Source organism: Salmo salar, chromosome ssa01 (assembly GCF_905237065.1).
Source record: "Salmo salar chromosome ssa01, Ssal_v3.1, whole genome shotgun sequence".
NCBI lineage: Eukaryota > Metazoa > Chordata > Actinopteri > Salmoniformes > Salmonidae > Salmo > Salmo salar.
Genome location: NC_059442.1, coordinates 34,014,704 through 34,033,157, shown reverse-complemented (window position 1 = coordinate 34,033,157; position 18,454 = coordinate 34,014,704). Strand labels below are relative to the sequence as shown.

Genomic DNA, 18,454 nt, shown 5'->3' with positions numbered 1-18,454 from the left:
GATTTCTGCCCAAATAAATGCTTCACAGTCCAAGTAACAGACATCTGAACATAAACTGTTCAGAGGAGACTGAGTGAATCAGGCCTTCATGGTCAAATTGCTGCAAAGAAACCACTACTAAAGGACACCTATAAGAAGAGACTTGCTTGGGCCAAGACACATGAGCAATGGACATTAGACCAGTGGAAATCTGTACTTTGGTCTGATGAGTCCAAATTTGAGATTTTCGTTCCAACCACTGTGTCTTTGTGAAACGCAGAGTAGGTGAACGGATGATCTCTGCATGTGTGGTTCCCACCTTGAAGCATGGAGGAGGTGTGATGGTGCTTTGCTGGTGATACGGTCTGTGATTTATTTAGAATTCAAGGCACACTTAACCAGCATGGCTACCACAACATTCTGCAGCGATACACCATCCCATCTGGTTTGCGCTTAGCGGGACTATAATTTGTTTTTCAATAGGACAATGACCCAACACACCTCCAGGCTGTGTAAGGGCTATTTGACCAAGGAGGAGAGTGATGGAGTGCTGCATCAGATGACCTGGCTACCACAATCACCTGACCTCAACCCAATTGAGATGGTTTGGGATGAGTTGGACCACAGAGTGAAGAAAAAGCAGCCAACAGGTGCTCAGCATATGTGGAAACTACTTCAAGACCATTGGAAAAGCATTACAGGTGAAGCTGGTTGAGAGATTGCCAAGAGTGTGCAAAGCTGTCATCAAGGCAAAGGGTGGCTTCTTTGAAGAATCTAAAATATATACAATTTATTTCATTACTACATGATTCCATATGTGTCATTTCATAGTTTTTGTCTTCACTATTATTGTACAATGTAGAAAATAGTAAAAAATAAAAACCCTTGAATGAGTAGGCGTGTCCAGACTTTTGACTGGTACTGTATGTAACAGTATGTTTATGATGTATATATATTTACCATGTTAAATTATCATTGTAATTGTGCACACATTGACGTCAGACATGCACCGACCCCCATGCTCGGTTGCTGATGACTGCAGGAGCAGGAATCAGGAGCAGGACAAGACACCCTTCTTTTGACTGATATAAGGGCATGTACGTGATAGGCCTATCTATCTTGTATGATGGTCATAATGCTTCTTGACAGTGTCATAAAGTGTATTTTCTTAGTCCAAGTACAATAAAACAGGATGGTCCTAATGCTTCATGACTGTCATAAAGAGTATTTTCTACAAGTTCTTAAAACATTTATTAAAAAATACATGACTAAACAAAAACAAAGGATTTAAGAGAAAGGACATTTCTTGGCAGGGAAAAAACGAATTTGAATAAATGTGGGTTTTGACACTCTTATGTAGGTGTCATAACCAGCAATAAAATAACGCAATATGTCACAACCGGTGTAAATATATGCGTCATGACTGTATAACAGGTTATGACCGTCTCATAACGTGTTAACACTGGGTGTCAAGTAAAGTGTTACCAAAATAAAAGAAAATCTATAAAAAATGGTCAGTGAGTTTGACTCGTTGCTTCTACAATGATCCTCAGCAGCACAGTTCATAACAGCATTGAAAATTAACACAAAAATGGGTGACAAATATTTTGGAGAGTTCCTACAGTAGCATTCTGTAAAATTTCAGTCAAGTCCACATCACTCCAAATAAACAATGCCTTAGTGTTGCCCTTAGCAAAGCAGATACACATGAGTAGGTTTCAGTTAACACTGTTTGGCTTTTCAGTCAAAAATAAATCATTGTTGTTAGTATTGGTAACGTCCTCTCTTTCCTCCATGACCCCAACCAAAGCCACCTCCTACTCCACCCCCTCCTCGCCAGCCACCCTTACCCCCTCCCCAACTACCACCACCTCCTCCTCGACCACCACCACCACGACCGCTAAAACCTCCGTCTTGTCTCTTCTGCCAGGCTGGCATCTCAGGGAGGGGGGCATCTATCTCAGAGGGCCGACCACCGCGATCTGGCACCCTCCCCATCAGGATCTATAGAAGTGAAATACAATGGTAGGTCAATGACAGGACAATGGCTGAGGACCATGGACCCTCATTTTGTCAGTTATAGTGCTTTGTCCTAAAGACTCAACACTTTTGTACACTCAGACATTTGCACACAATGAACATTGGGTCACATTCCACAGTACCTTATTGACGGCACAGGCAGTATTCTCTCTGCTTGAGCCACTGCTGGTCTTCACCACATTGCAGATGTCCTCCCTGGCTGCCAGCAGGTGAGCCATGCCCACAGACGACATCTGGGCCAGGGAGTGTCTCTTAGGCTGGTAGGCCCTGGCCATACAGTCAACTCTCTCCTAACAGAAAAGACAGATGGGTAGTTTGTAGGACATGCACAATGAGATTCTTCATACAGAGAGCAGAAAGGGTGTAGCCTGCCGATTAAGGACAGTATCACTAGTAGCACTGTGCCCTGATGAGGAAAGGGTGTCACTTTAGACCAGGGATGTGCAGATGGCGTCACACCCCCTTTTGTTGGCCTGAAGATCAATTCCCCCCCCTCAAAAGTTTGGACACACCTACTCATTCAAGGGTTTTTCTTTATTTTTACTATTGTCTACATTGTACAATAATAGTGAAGACGCGGAGATCATCCGTTCACCTACTCTGCGTCTCACAAAAGACACAGCGGTTGGAACGAAAAATCTCAAATTGGACTCACGAGACCAAAGGACAGATTTCCCCTGGTCTAACATCCATTGCTCATGTTTGTTGGTCCAAGAAAGTATCTTATTATTGGTGTCCTTTAGTAGTGGTTTCTTTGCAGCAATTCAACCATGAAGGCCTGATTCACGCAGTATCGTCTGAACAGTTGATGTTGAAATGTCTGCTACATGAATTTATTTCGGCTGCAATCTAAAGTGCAGTTAACTCTAATGAACTTATCCTTTGCAGCAGAGGTAACGCAGGGTCTTTCTTTCCTGTGGCGGTCCTCATGAGAACCAGTTTCATCATAGCACTTGATGGTTTTTGCGATTGCACTTGAAGAAACTTTCAAAAGCATTCCAGGTGAAGCTGGTTGAGAGAATGCTAAGAGTGTGCAAAGCTGTCATCAAGGCAAAGGTTGGCTACTTTGAAGAATCTAAAATATATTTTGATTTGTTGAACACTTTTTTGGTTACTACATGATTCCGTGTGTGTTATTTCATAGTTTTGATGTCTTCACTATTATTCTACAATGTAGAAAAAAGTACAAATAAAGTGAGTAGGTGTGTCCAAACTGTTGACTGGTAGTGCAAGTATTCAGACCCTTTACTCAGTACTTTGTTGAAGCACCTTTGGCAGTGATTGCAGCCTTGAGTCTTCTTGGGTATGACCCTACAAGCTTGACACACCTGTATTTGGGGAGTTTCTCCCATTTTTCTCTGCAGATCCTCTTAAGCACTGTCAGGTTGGAAGGGCAGTGTCGCTGCACAGCTATTTTCAGGTCTCTCCAGAGGTGTTAAATCGGTTTCAAGTCCGGGCTTTGGCTGGGCCACTCAAGGACATTCAGAGACTTGTCCCGAAGCCACTCCTGCGTTGTCTTGGCTGTGTACTTAGGGTCGTTGTCCTGATGGAAAGTGAACCTTCCATCATGCGTATAAATCTAACATTTTCTCTACACACCATGGCAAAATGTGTAAAATTACAGGAAATGAAGTGGAAAACATGCTTTGTTTTTGTTTCTTGCTGCTGTCAAGAGGGGGGCTGTTAAAAATGCTTTGCTCACAAGGCGGGGGGGGGGTAGCAACAATTTTGCCTAGGGCCCCCAATAGGCTAGGGCTGGCTCTGACTCCATGTGTGGGTATGACTTCAGATTTTGTGGTCCCCACCCCCATCAAAGTTGCCCATGCCTGCTTTAGACTATTGAGATGCACCCAAAGACTCCACCTGCCTTGGCTCTGTCTGACCAGCCGAAAGACTGCACAGTGACGTCCAGACGTTTGATCAGCAGCCTCCGCCGACACTCATACTGTGAGGACAGGACCGTGTTGATCTGCTCCAGCTTTTCCTATGGATACAGACAAGGCCCAGAGTCAATGGACACACTTGACAACCCCTCATGCTTTAGCAGGAATTATGAATTTTGCCTCCACGAAAATGGGTGAAAGTCTGAATGCAGTCTGCTTACCCACTGTTCACTGTCGAGAGTGTTCTTCAGTACTGGCTTTCCAATGTGATCCTTTGGAAGCTCTTGAAGCACTGCGTTTATCTGGAAATACAGATATACAATGCATTTGTTGAATACAAAGATAATGATACAATCAAAGGCTATGCATTCGGCACTTTCTCACAGACTTTCTATTGGGTTAATGAAGGCCATTTTTGCAGCTTTGGTATACCAGACCTGAGCCTAGGGAGGAAGTATCGGGTGTGCAAGACTAACTTAGACACACCTTTTGTTCTATCCCGGAGAACAGCTCTACTACTTCCTGCTCTCTTGGCTGTGGGAGCTTCAGTGTTTCACAGATTGCCTGGAGATCGTTTCGGTCTTTGTGTTGTTTGTCCTCAACAAGTCGGCTCTTCACTATCTGTGCAGCTTGTACCTCTGAGCTTAAAAACACTGCAGAACAAAGATATGAGCCACAGGTAAAAATCGCATTAATGTAAAATATATGTCAGAACCATGGCAGATCAGCAACACACCAAAAGGGTATCATAACATGATGGTACTAAGACCAGTTCTCTGAACGAATGGTCACTTCAGTACTTACATACTAGTTTTAGATGATCTTTTTTATTCTGCAGTCCTCCCTGTAGAATCCCGGACACAAGGCCTCGATAGGGGCACTCCAACTCCTTCAGCATATCACTCATCTCAAACTGAAGGCCATCAGTATCACCTAAACACAACGTTTCAGCATGAAATGCCCACACCAGTAGAAATCCACTTTTTCGAGCTGAAAGACGATGGCCAGAGCTTACCCATGATGTTGCACAACAATTTAAGTCAATAAGTCCGAGTTGTAGTCAAAGTATGATATATTTGAGCTTGAAGTGACAAATCTGAACTGCCCACTTCGTGCAAATCCGTGAATGTGGTGTCTTTTCCTATGATATCACATACAAATTATTTTCAGCCTATATTTCGTTTCAGGGCTGGGTTTTATTTTATTAACGGTACCACCCACCAGCATGGCATTGTTTAATAATAAGAAACAGCTGTAAAGTTATTCCTCTTTGCGACTGAGATGAGCCAAACAGCAGTGTTGTGTTGGAGACCACCTAAATCGAGACCGATTCCAGACCAAGACCGGAGCAAATCGAGTCCGAGCCAAGACCAAGAACGGAGGGGGGAGCCGAGAGCGAGACCGATTTAAGACCGAGACCGGGTGTGGTCCGAGACTAATTCAAGACCATGATTGTAATTTTGTCAAATCGCCACCATAATAAAAGTTCAAAATGTCCAGTATTTCTGTTCATATTTCAGCACATATGGATTGTTTAGACATTCAGAATGGGGGCAAATAGAGGGAAAATAGCCCAAACACAGTGGGGAACAACGAAGGCTTTCTACGCCTTCAGAGAAGAAGTAAGGATTTATAAAACAATAATAAATAACATTCTAATTATATTATTATTTTCAATCATGTTCTGATTTAATCTCTTCAGTTTTTGTTGGAAAGGAAAGGGGTAACACTGAAGCGAAAAAAGATCCAACCGGGATCTCTTTACTGGTCTCTGGGGAGATAAATCTAGCTAGCTAAGATAGAAGGCATCTGCCATTCATCTGTATTAGGGCAACATTTTGGAGTGATAGTGGAATCAACCAATCACTTTGACTTGTAATGGGTGGAACCGTACTAAAACATATGGAAACTCCTGCCTTCTTGAAGGCCAACGGGTCACTGCGCAATAGCAAACAGTAGTTTTCCTTTTGTTGAAGGCTAGTTTGCAGCGGCTGCAGCAGGTGTTTTGGAAGAGGATGTTGTTGCTGATTTGTTAGCTTCTCCCTTTTCAAGAATAATTTAACAAGAAGTTGGTGAGTGGAACTTTGTTTTTTCTTGCAGCTTGCTTGCTGTTAGTCATCTCTTTGAAAATAACTTGTGTGTTGCGTTTAAACTTTAGATCAGAGGTTACTTTGTGTGCTAAACTTGAAATGTGTTTTTGCAATGGTAAGTAATAGCTGTACATTTCAATTGGGAAATGCTTATGCATTGGTGCCTGGAGAAGTGGGTATACTCAAATCTTTGACATAAATCTCCCAAATGGCCCACCAGGCAAAGGAAAAATCAGATGTTTTCCCATGCTTTAAAAAAATTAGTTTTCTTAAAGATTTTCACTTTTATTGAGAAAAAAAAACAACACATGTTAAGTCCACAACAATGCATAAACCACCTCAGGAGACCATTTTTGAGGTCTATGGAAAAAAAAAAAAAAAAATGGCTTGCATAACCATTGTTATACATTATATGAATTTGACTTTGTTTTTACTAGTGATGCACTGATATTACATTTTTTGGCCGATACAGATTTCCAATATTTTCCTAGCCCCAAAAACACCTGATACCGATATTTAACACTTTAGCAGCCTTTTAAGCATTCTAGTACAGTTAAATAGTTAAAACACACACACACAGCGGTCTAAGGCACTGCATCTCAGTGCAAGAGGCGTTACTACAGTCCCTGGTTCGAATCCAGGCTGTATCACATCCGGCCGTGATTGGGAGTCCCATAGGGCAGTGCACAATTGACAAACGTCATTCGGACCGTCATTGTAAATAAGAATTTGTTCATAACTTACTTGCCTAGTTAAATAAAGGTTACACACACGCATACCAAAAACGTATTTTGTTGGAATTTACGTATGTTCCCATTACTAGTAAAACATAATAAAAAACTATTTCTTTCATTTACTTGCTGTGCTGTTTCGTTGCTCATTTGGTCAGTCGTTTCTTTCTCAACCAGGATTTCTATGGAACGCCGTTTGGGTATTTGAGTGTCAAATAACATGTGGTACCCTTCATGTGGTACCCTTCCTGCAGGCTCATCCTGACATGACCCTCCAGCATGACAATGACACCAGCCATACTGCTCGTTCTGTGTGTGATTTCCGCGAAGACAGGAATGTCAGTGTTCTGCCATGGCCAGCAAAGAGCCCGGATCCCAATCCCATTGAGCACGTCTGGAACCTGTTGGATCGGAGGATGAGGGCTAGAGCCATTCCCCCCAGAAATGTCCGGGAACTTGCAGGTGCCTTGGTGGAAGAGTGGGGTAACATCTCACAGTCAGAACTGGCAAATCTGGTGCAGTCCATGAGGAAGAGATGGACTGCAGTATTTAATGCAGCTGGTGGCCACACCAGATACTGACTGTTACTTTTGATTTTGACCCCCCCTTTGTTCAGGGACACATTATTCCATTTGTTAGTCGCATGTCTGTGGAACTTGTTCAGTTTATGTCTCAGTTGTTAAATCTAATGTTCATACAAATATTTACACATGTTAAGTTTGCTGAAAATATACGCAGTTGACAGTGAGAGGACCTTTCTTTTTTTGCTGAGTTTATATGGCATGGTGTCATCATCTAAAATAACCTTAATTTATAGGACAGTTCTTATTTGATTAATGGTGGTCGGACCCATCTGTGAAGCTAGTCACAATAGTGGAATTTGTGGTTAGTCTTCAAAATAATAATTCTACTATTTGTATTCATTTGCATCACTGTCAATGACATACTTTTATTTTGAAGGCAAACTGCAAATTCCACTATTGTGCCTAATCCTTATTGTGGCTAGTTTCACAACACATAACCCGGTCCGGTCGAGCCTCACTAGCCAGATGAAGCTAGCTGGCTGCTTATAACGTTAGTTTTGGGCAACAGGGTTAAGTAGCTGGCTAGGTATTAATTTTCATGAACTGTAGTTCAATTTCAATAGGCAAACAACAAGCGGCAACCTAGGTAATACTCACAGGAATTCCTAAATCATTGCTAAGAATAATGAAAATAACTGCAGTTTCTACTGGTCATTGTTTTCGGGCTGGTTGTATTGGTGATAGCTAGGTACCAAGCTAAAGCTAGCTACCCCAGAAGTTGCGGTCAAACAAATGATGCTTTATTACCAAAGCGGTATTGTAAACACATCCTTCGTGGCCGGTGTTTGCTTGTTTGCAGACTTTTTTACAGCTTTGACAGTGCTACTGTATCTTTTTTGACACACATAAACCCAAACGGCGTTCCACAGTATGCATGTCGTGAAGCTAATAGCAGTGACGCTATTACTGTGTAACTGCAGTAGGGCAACATCTGAAAAATAGCGCACAAGGTAGTGTGTACCGGTGCCCGACCAGTCAGCGAAAGCCAACATCACCCACGACAAAGAACGGTTGATTGTCAAGGGTAATGAATTCCATTATCTTGGCTTTAGTGGATTTCGCCTTTCAGTTGTCTCGCTGAAATGTTCTTACTCTTTAAAATGACTGCTCTATCCACACAGCAGACATTGTGGGCTAGGTTAGGAATGCTGTGTTGCATGTGTAGCGCAAAATTGTGTGGCGTCATTACGTCATGTACCTACGTTATATAGGTATGCACGGTAGCTTTGACAAAGGTTTTTAACATCGGCGTTAAACTAGACATCGGGTGCGATACCGATGTTGCCATTTTTAGCTAACATCGTACGATTCCAATATATCGTGTATTCATAGTATTTACCAAACGAACTACATAACATGTAAATAAATTATTACCATGGTAAATCTCTATTGATAAACTGGGTAAATCAAGTTGTAACCTAGGCCTATTCACACATGATTGCATATTTAATAGGAGTGTTTGCATACATTGAATCCATTTGGGACTTATTTTATTGAACTGATCAACAACATTTAGAGTTGAAGTCAGAAGTTTACATACACTTAGGTTGGAGTCATTAAAACTCGTTTTTCAACTACTCCACAAATTTCTTGTTACCAAACTATAGTTTTAGCAAGTCGGTTAGGACATCTACTTTGTGCATGACAAGTAACTTTTCCAACAATTGTTTACAGTGAATTATAAGTGAAATAATCTGTCTGTATCACAATTCCAGTGGGTCAGAAGATAACATACACTAAGTTGACTGTGCCTTTAAACAGCTTGGAAAATTCCAGAAAATGTAATGGCTTTAGAAGCCTCTGTTAAGCTAATTGACATAATTTGAGTCAATTGGAGATGTACCTGTGGATGTATTTCAAGGCCTACCTTCAAACTCAGTACCTCTTTGCTTGACATCATGGGAAAATCAAAAGAAATCAGCCAAGACCTCAGAAAACAATTGTAGACCTCCATAAGTCTGGTTCATCCTTGGGAGAAATTTCCAAATGCTTGAAGGTAGCATGTTCATCTGTACAAACAATAGTACGCAAGTATAAACATCATGGGGCCACGCAGCCGTCATACCGCTCAGGAAGGAGACTGTCTCCTAGAGATGAACGTACTTTGGTGCGAAAAGTGCAAATCAATCCCAGAACAACAGCAAAGGACCTTGTGAAGATGCTGGAGGAAACAGGTATAAAAGTATCGATATCCACAGTAGAACAAGTCCTATATCGACATAACCTGAAAGGCCGCTCAGCAAGGAAGAAGCCACTGCCCCAAAACCCCTATAAAAAAACCCAGACTACAGTTTGCAACTGCACATGGGGACAAAGATCGTACTTTTTGTAGAAATGTCCTCTGGTCTTATGAAACAAAAATAGAACTGTTTGGCCATAATGACCATCATTATGTTTGGAGGAAAAAGGGGGTGACTTGCAAGCTGAAGAACACCATCCCAACCGTGAAGCACGGGGGTGGCAGCATCATGTTGTGGGGGTGCTTTGCTGCAGGAGGGACTGGTGCACTTCACAAAATAGATGACATCATGAGGACGGAAAATTATGTGGATATATTGAAGCAACATCTCAAGATATCAGTCAGGAAGCTAAAGCTTGGTCGCAAATGGGTCTACCAAATGGACAATGACACCAAGCATACTTCCAAAGTTGTGACAAAATGGCTGAAGGACAACAAAGTCAAGGTATTAGAGTGGCCATCACAAAACCATGACCTCAATCCTATAGAACATTTGTGGAGAGAACTGAAAAATAGTGTGCGAGCAAGGAGGCCTACAAACCTGACTCAGTTACACCAGCTCTGTCAGGAGGAATGGGCCAAAATTCACCCAATTTATTGCGGGAAGCTTGTGGAAGGCTACCCGAAACATTTGACCCAAGTTAAACAATTTAAAGGCAATCCTACCAAATACTAATTGAATGTATGTAAACTTCTGACTCACTGGGAATGTGATGAAATAAATAAAAGCTGAAATAAATCACTCTACTATTATTCTGACATTTCACATTCTTAAAATAAAGTGATCCTAATTCATTCATGGGGCGAGAGGGGGGGGGGCGGCACGGAGTCAGTTTCCTGAGGCAATAGATAATATTTGGGAGAGAGGTCAGAGAGACTGATTAAGTTAATTAATAAAGTTTTGGTGGCAATCAGCTTTGAAAGTAGCGTATTTTGCATTAGGGTTTGCACAAAGTACCAGGGTAGTGAATTGATGATTCAAACAGCTTCAGCTGTAAGCCAACAAGAAAAGTTAGCTTGGTTATCGTCGCTGCACAGCTATTTTCAGGTCTCTCCAGAGAAGGCAAAGTGTGGCTCAAACAAAAAATCGATTTAGATGTAACACTTTTTTGGTTACTACATGATTCCATGTGTTATTTCATAGCTTTGAAGTCTTCTCTATTATTCTATAAAGTAGAAAATAGTCAAAATAAAGAAAAACCCTTGAATGAGTAGGTGCGTACAAACTTTTGACTGTTATTGTACATTCAGAGAAATCCTCATATTGACCACACAGGATTTTGTAATAATAAAATTGGTATGTAAACTCCCCATCACATTTCCCCAAGCCCAACATGTCTCCGTCCAACCCCCCCCCCCGTATATATTTTTTTGCTGCAGTGCTGCCTGCCAGCAGTAATCGTGAGAGGTTCAATAAACTGTCATTGTTAAGTAACATAGCAGATGCAGTCAACAGTTGGGAGCTGTGAGTTGATGGTTTGGATTACGGGATGCCAAGGTCATATTTTCTGATATTCCGGTCCAGTTAAAGGGTTGTTCAGATTCACTTAGATCTGTGGACCATACTTTTGGTCAGAATATGAGATTTTCAAAAGTTGTTTATATATTATAGAGATCAGTCCTTTTGGAAGCCCAGATACTTTAGTTATAAATCCCATCATTGGATGGTTTGGTAGTTGGGTTTCCCAAGGGACTCCATAGGCCAGCATAGCTGACCTAACTTTTAAATATAGAAAAAAGGAGTTGCCAGATAATGTGCATGTGTCTTTCAAATCTTGGTGTGCAAAGCTGTCATCAAGGCAAAAGGTGGCTACTTTGAAGAATCTCTCATTTAAATTATTTAGATTATTTCAACACTTTTTGGGTTACTACATGAGTGTTATGTGTTACCCCCGTCAAGACCCAGGGTCTCAAGCTTAATGAGGAGTTTGGAGGGTACTATGGTGTTGAATATTGAGCTGTAGGCAATGGACAGCATTCTTACATAGGTATTCCTCTTGTCCACTGCCCTATCCCATCTGGACAAAAGGAATTCCTATGTAAGAATGCTGTTCATTGACTACATTAGCTAGCTAGATATGGTTAGCATTATAGTTAGTTATATAAGGTTAGCATGCTAGCTACACTGACAGCGCCCTATTTGTTGGTGTTTATCAATTCCACATGGAAATTTCCACATCCAATTCGTGAAGTAGTCTTCGTCATTCTTCGGAGGTGGAGCCTAAACGTGCATTTCCTCTCTAGGACAAGAAACTACATCTAAATAGTGGTGCCAACTTCCTCTGGGGGGGGTCCTTTAACATGGCAATCACTAAAGTATGAAATAACTGGAGACGTTGGTTGTTTTCAACCTAATCTACTCATGTTCGCATAAGCTGATTCATGGACCGTCTATATCTGGGTTGCATCCGGTTAACACGGCTCAACTTCACAGGCACACTAGCACTCAGAGCGCACAGGGAGAAGCACTGACGTCCTCATGTCATCCAAAAACATGGGAGACATTGGATGAATATAAACATTGTATATCTTTGGCTTGTGAATGACGGGGGGGGGGTCTTTCTGGGTCGAACTTCAGTTCAACTGCAGTACTGAGCAAGACCGTATGGGCAGTTGAAACCATGCTTCTAGACCGTAACCCTGGCCCCTTGGTTACATTAGCTAGGTAGTATGTGATTTAACAAAACAGTGAGAGGCAGTGAGAGGTGATGATGTCTGATGGTATTTTGGCTCACCAGAACCTGATGTACTGCTCTCTTCCAGGTCACATAACGGTTTCAGACGGGACTTTAACCACATGCATAGGTTGACATACTCAGGTGATGACAGTCCACCTTCACATGCCTTGACAAGCGTCTCCTCATCCTGCAGAGGTCCGTCATACCTGCGCACCAAAAGACAAATTTAGCTCGAGAACTCAGGGCGGCATACAAACGTAATTCACGTCGTAATGCGCTAGTATTAGCATACCGAACATGCATGGATGGGAAAGCTAGCATCGAATCATGATAGCATTTGCGAACTAATGAGCATATACTTTTAATACCACTGTCTAGAACGACTACACTATATTGACAACACCCATGTACATTTGCTAGCTAGCGGTTAATCGCTGATTGAGCAGCGTAATCCGTGATGCCATCAGATGGCGGAGTGTGGTTTGCTTACCCGATTTGTTCCAGAACATCTAAAATATCACGTTCCATTGTGGCAGACAACAATATCAGCAGATTCCTTCAAAGTTATAGATGTGACCGATATAAACGTGAGTGTATTGACATTGTGAGACACAAACATACATTATTAGCTTAATTCATCGGCTAGCTAAAACCATCCCGAGAGTCAGGAGTAACGAAAATTAAATCCGTAGTGGAACATTCATGTTGGTTACTTTTGTTCCGCTCAGTGTGTTCCCTTCATAGAGATAGATAGAGGACTCTACGGTCCAAAAGCTTGCTGTAGCATGGGAAGGGGTTTGAAGTAGGCAAGTGGGACCGGTGTGTTATGAACAACATTAGCGTGACCATGAGCAACAATAGTGGAATCGCTGATTCGCCGTTAAAATAAAAGTCCCCCATTGAAACTGACGCAAACTGATACAAATAATGACAACACGCCACAATTGGAGAAGATAACGCTTAACAAGATTGGAATGTTGTTATATAAATTAAAGAAAATACAATTATAACTTCATCTGACCAAAGAAAATCTGTTTAAATCGCACTGTGGATGTATTTGGCTTCAGAATTGCATTGGAGGCTTACTTGTATGCACTGTACAGCGCAACCTATGGATTGTGCACCCATGAAATGGGATATCAGCCTACTGGTCCAACTCTCCTTGTACTTTAAAATGACCCTCCCCCTTGTACTGTAACATAAATTGAACACCCTCCCCCCTCATATAATTAACTCAAAATAATGTTAATGACCCGAAAATAGCAATAACTGTAGCAACCCTGTGTTTATAAACATGGAATTCTTCAGCATGCTTTGGTGGCACAGTTGATGCTACACAGGGATACAGGCCAGAAGGTTCAGGGTTCACGGCCACCACAGATGAGCTCACGCTCCCTGCCTCTTTCCTTATGCTTCGATCATAGCCAGCTGCAGGCATTGATCAGCTAGGGGGAAATCAGATTTTCAATATTTTGATGCCATATTTATAATTATATAAAATATATGCAATGAATTTTCCAACAACAGATTTCTGTGCCAATGCACCACACAACCAATAAACAAAGCATACCGACTTTGGGCACTTCAATGTCATGTTTTGCGTTTTCAACACAACAATAAATAGACTATGTAAATCTCGACAAACAGAAATACCCCTCTATCCCTCTATACCTTGTAGGCTTACTAAGTATCGCAGGCTTGGCATGACAATCTCCTCATCATTAAACTTGTTGGTATTTTGTAACAGATGTCTCTTTTGCACAGTTTGGATTGATTGATTGATTTTATTTGTGATTTAAAAAATGGAAGTGACCGGGATTGCACAATAAAGTCGGGGAGTTATTTCCATTGTGGTCCCTATTTTTTTACATAAATACATATACAATTACATATATACAAACACATTACAGAAATAGAGACGAAAAAAGTGGGGAAGGGTGAATTTAAGTACAATTCTAACAAGCTTGTTTGGCTGGTAGCTAATTCTTTAGATGTTTCTGGCTGCTGGTTAACCATGATGTGCAGGCATAATCAAAGAGACACTGGATTAACACACTTGCCAGTCTTTAGGGTGTTTATAGCTAGGTTTCCATCCAATTGAAGACAGATTTTCATGCAAATATTCTAAAATCTTCATAAAGACAATATGCCATTTCAGTTTCCTTTAGGAAAATTTGGCAACGGACGACATGATAGGGAAGATTTTAATTTACTGGACATTTGAGAAATTTACTGGACATCCATGTGGATTCTGATCTGACCTGTCGCAGCCAGCACCATCAATAAATGAGGGATGTTGGCCAAATGGATGTCGATTAAGGCAGCCCCCGCAACTCTCTGATTCAGAGGGGTTGGGTTAAATGCGGAAGACACATTTCCATTTCAGTTGAAGGCATTCAGTTGTACAACTGACTAGGTATCCATCTTTCCCTTTCCCTAATGAGGCTCAATTACATGTCCTTAAAAACAGCTATAACAAACTACAAAAACAATGTTCCTTGTGTTTCGATGTGTAGCATGTGCAAAACTTTATTGCCTTTTTTGAGGGGGGGGGCTACTTTTCTAAAATAATAATTTTCCACCTCATGGTTCACCTGTCTGAGATTTGAGCACAAAATGTATAGAGATAGAGAGAGATATAGATATGCCCGTGGCATGCTACAATACCGGCATGCATTTGTTTATGTCAGATGGCTACTGCATCTGCTATACAGATGTAGACATACAGAAGGAGGCATTTTCGATCAGAAAATGTCATATAAAGATAAACATTACATTGTTAGATTATAGGAGTAACTCTGGTAGGCCTGAAACAGACTCCCTCACATCAATTTCAACTGTCAACTTAACATATCATAGGCCTGCAGTAGCTAAAACTTAATAAAAGCCACACCAGACCAAACCTTCACAAACGTTTCTAAACTTTATTAGGGTAATATCAAAAGTAATGTCACAATTGTCGTAAGGAGTGGACCAAAACGCAGCGGGAAAATGTATACTAATGTTCTTTTTTTATTTGAAGAAGGAAAAACAAAATAAACACGTATACAAAACAAACGACTCCAAACAGTCCCGTCAGGTGCAACAAACACTAAACCAGGAAATAACTACCCACAAACCCCCATAGAACAAACACCCCTATAAATAGGACCTTCAATCAGAGGCAACGAGAAGCAGCTGCCTCCAAATGAAGGTCAACCCAATAAACACCACATAGAAATAGACCAACTAGAAATACACTAACATAGAACATAACCCAAACAACCCCGAAACACTCTAAACAAACACCCCCCTGCCACGCCCTGACCAAACTACAATAACAAACAGCCCCTTTACTGGTCAGGACGTGACAAGTAAGTCCAGCAATTGTTTATAGGGAAAATATGAGCAGAAGAGCGAATGTAAACCAGAGAAAAAAACGCACTACCCTTGATCTGTCCCTAATAGGCCTAATTGTCTTTTGTTGAATTTATATAGCAACATCCCAACCTTGTTTAGAACATGATCTAATCCAATTGTGGCATGTTTTCAAAATGTTTATCAGTTTGCTTCAGTTTTAACAGGGGCTTTTATTTGGAAGGCGAACTGCCGATTCCACTATTGTTGCTAATGCTAAATGTAGTTCACAACACATGTTCATCTGGGTTGAACTTCCTATGGGTTAAAGAGATTCTCTGATACTTTTGTATACTTTTTAGCCAGTAGTTCTGAAAGTAGCCTGACGATCCAAAAGTGGTGCCTGAAAATTGCATACTACATCACATATGTGCAGATATGTGCACCATGTCATTGCTCTCGAATTGGGGGCTGGCCCAAGTGGGGTAAAATGTAGGGGAAATCATGCAGCACAGCTTTCAGAAAAACAGTCTCTTTCAAACTTGGGATTTCTTGGCTAATTAAAGGTAACACAGTAAATCTGATCATAGATTATGCATGTATGAACTACACATTGACACATCAAGCCCAAAGCGGGAGGTTTAAAAAATACTTTATAGTCTAAGGGACTGTGCATTATTTATAATGAGGGATACCTGGAGAAAATCGGATCTCTCTGAAATGAAAATGGATGGCCATTGGCTATTGTTAAAAAAGAGGATAGTCTTAACAGTGCTAAAGTTGTCTATCAACTATAAAAATGTAGGCATGTCACAGCCGTCGTAGACAACAGACCAAGGTGCCGCGTGTAGAGTGCTCATTCTTAATTTATTATAGGAGAACACTTAAACAGAAAAATAACAATGACCAACAGTTCCGTAAGGTACAAAGACTATAACGGAAAACAACCACCCACAAAACCCAAAGGAAAACAGGCTGCCTAAGTATGGCTTCCAATCAGAGACAACGAAAGACACCTGCCTCTGATTGGAAACCATACACGGCCCAACATGGAAAAACAACACATAGAAATAGAAAACTAGAACACTCCCACATAGAAACAAAACCCCCAAAACCCCACACAAAACAACCCCCTGCCACGCCCTGACCATATTACTATGGCAAATGACCTCTTTACCTGGTCAGGACTTGACAAGGCAATAGAACCAGTTACAACTGAGGTATCGGATCATCAATGAATTCAAGAAAAAGACATTCATTGCTTAACACAGCAGCCACATAGAATCAGATTGGCCTACATGCACTTGTGGGGGGAAAAAAAACATTTGGGAAACCTTCATTTTGTAATTTATTCTATTTTATTCCATGATATTGTTGTTACAAAAGAGATTTGTGTTGACTGTGATTAGAGCATGTGAATATAACAGCATCTGCTCGGCTAAATTAACAAACTAGGAATGCATAGCTCTCCACATGATCCTCAAACCAAAGACCGGCCAAACCGGTGTTTCTAAAATTGACTTCAAAAGGCACTGTAGAATGACTGTATAGCCTAATAAGGCATTTTCATTTCATTATTACTTCATTCTAAGTATTTCATGTTATACAGCCTAAATGCTAAATGCATAGGCATGTTGTTGAAGTGCTGTTCTTAATGAGTTGTTGAAATGCTAAGCGCTCCTGCCGACCTGTACTGTCACAAATGCTTCACAATTGGTTTCTTAAATGGCAGACTATATCCTTGAAATAATAATAATAATTTCCTTCTTAGGTTACCTGGCTTGGTCCTGACTGATTTAGACTTAGTATGTTGTTTAGTAGCCTGTTGCGACGCTCCCGCACTTTTCTTCAAGATGAGAATAGCCGAGACCTGGGTGAATGGTCAAAGGATTTCTGTAAAATGAATTCTGGTATATTCTAAATAAATTATATTTAGGGCTAATTACCACAAAAATTCCATGAAAACGATAGAATGACAAACTAAATGAATATGTAGGCTATAGCAGCCTAGTGGTAGGTAGTAAATGGTGCTTTATTCTTTCTCTATGGCGGTGGCATGAATGATGAACTGTAGGCGTGTGTGCAGAGGCGCGTCGGTCGGTGGCGTGACTACTTTGAAGGGGCCAAATCCGACGTAGCAAGAATAGCCACAGACAGAAAACACTACCAGGGGTGGCTAAAACGGCTGTCCTCAAAACAGTCTTGTGCGACGCACTTGAATTTTCCCTACTGTCCGAGTGCTTAGCTTACAGAAACGTACCACCTCTATTGTACATGCAGACTATCTGATCCACTGCATTGACCTTACCATCACACCAACGAGATCTAGGCTCCAAATACACTCGTGTCTGCCATGATGTTCATAAAAGTCCACGGACCCCGTTACGCAGTGGAACCCAGAACGATACGTGACCACTGCTGTCCTTTCAGCACCACAATTCGAAGGGCGCTCACTTAACTCAAAATAACCATTTTAAGGTGTTGCCTATGTCTAATTAGTCCAATGCGTCACTTATTATTATTATTGTTGTTATTATAACAAATAGAAGATTATCACGTCACACAATGGTGCTCGTTAATTAATTTTTTTTATTTAACCTTTATTTTGACAGGGGGTTATTGCTGTCTCTTCTCCAGATGAGCCCTGTATAGCACCACAATACACTTTAGTTTGGAGGATATATTAGCACGGTTGTTGTTAGGCCCAAGATGAAGTCGAGGGTCGTCAAACCGTGCCAATATATCCACCAAACACCGGCTTTGAGGGCATTATCACTTTTATACAATGGGTTACCGACATATTCAAATAATGTTTTACATATTTTCAAAACGTTATTTTGATTCATGTATTCATATTTCATCCTTCCACAATATATAGTCCTGGCACAAATCTA

General features: G+C 41.1%; 1 protein-coding gene across 1 annotated transcript; it reads right to left on the bottom strand.

Moving 5' to 3' along the window:
• Nucleotides 1-1,211: 1,211 nt before the first annotated feature.
• fam98b (family with sequence similarity 98 member B) lies at nt 1,212-12,958 on the bottom strand. Its single transcript, XM_014193649.2, has 8 exons — nt 12,715-12,958; nt 12,282-12,430; nt 4,707-4,835; nt 4,389-4,555; nt 4,124-4,204; nt 3,887-4,003; nt 2,142-2,309; nt 1,212-1,983 (listed from the first exon to the last, which is right to left on the bottom strand). Exons 1-8 carry the CDS (start codon nt 12,750-12,752, stop codon nt 1,744-1,746), a joined length of 1,089 nt encoding a protein of 362 aa, XP_014049124.1. The 5' UTR covers nt 12,753-12,958; the 3' UTR covers nt 1,212-1,743.
• Between the last annotated feature and the right edge of the window lie 5,496 nt (nt 12,959-18,454).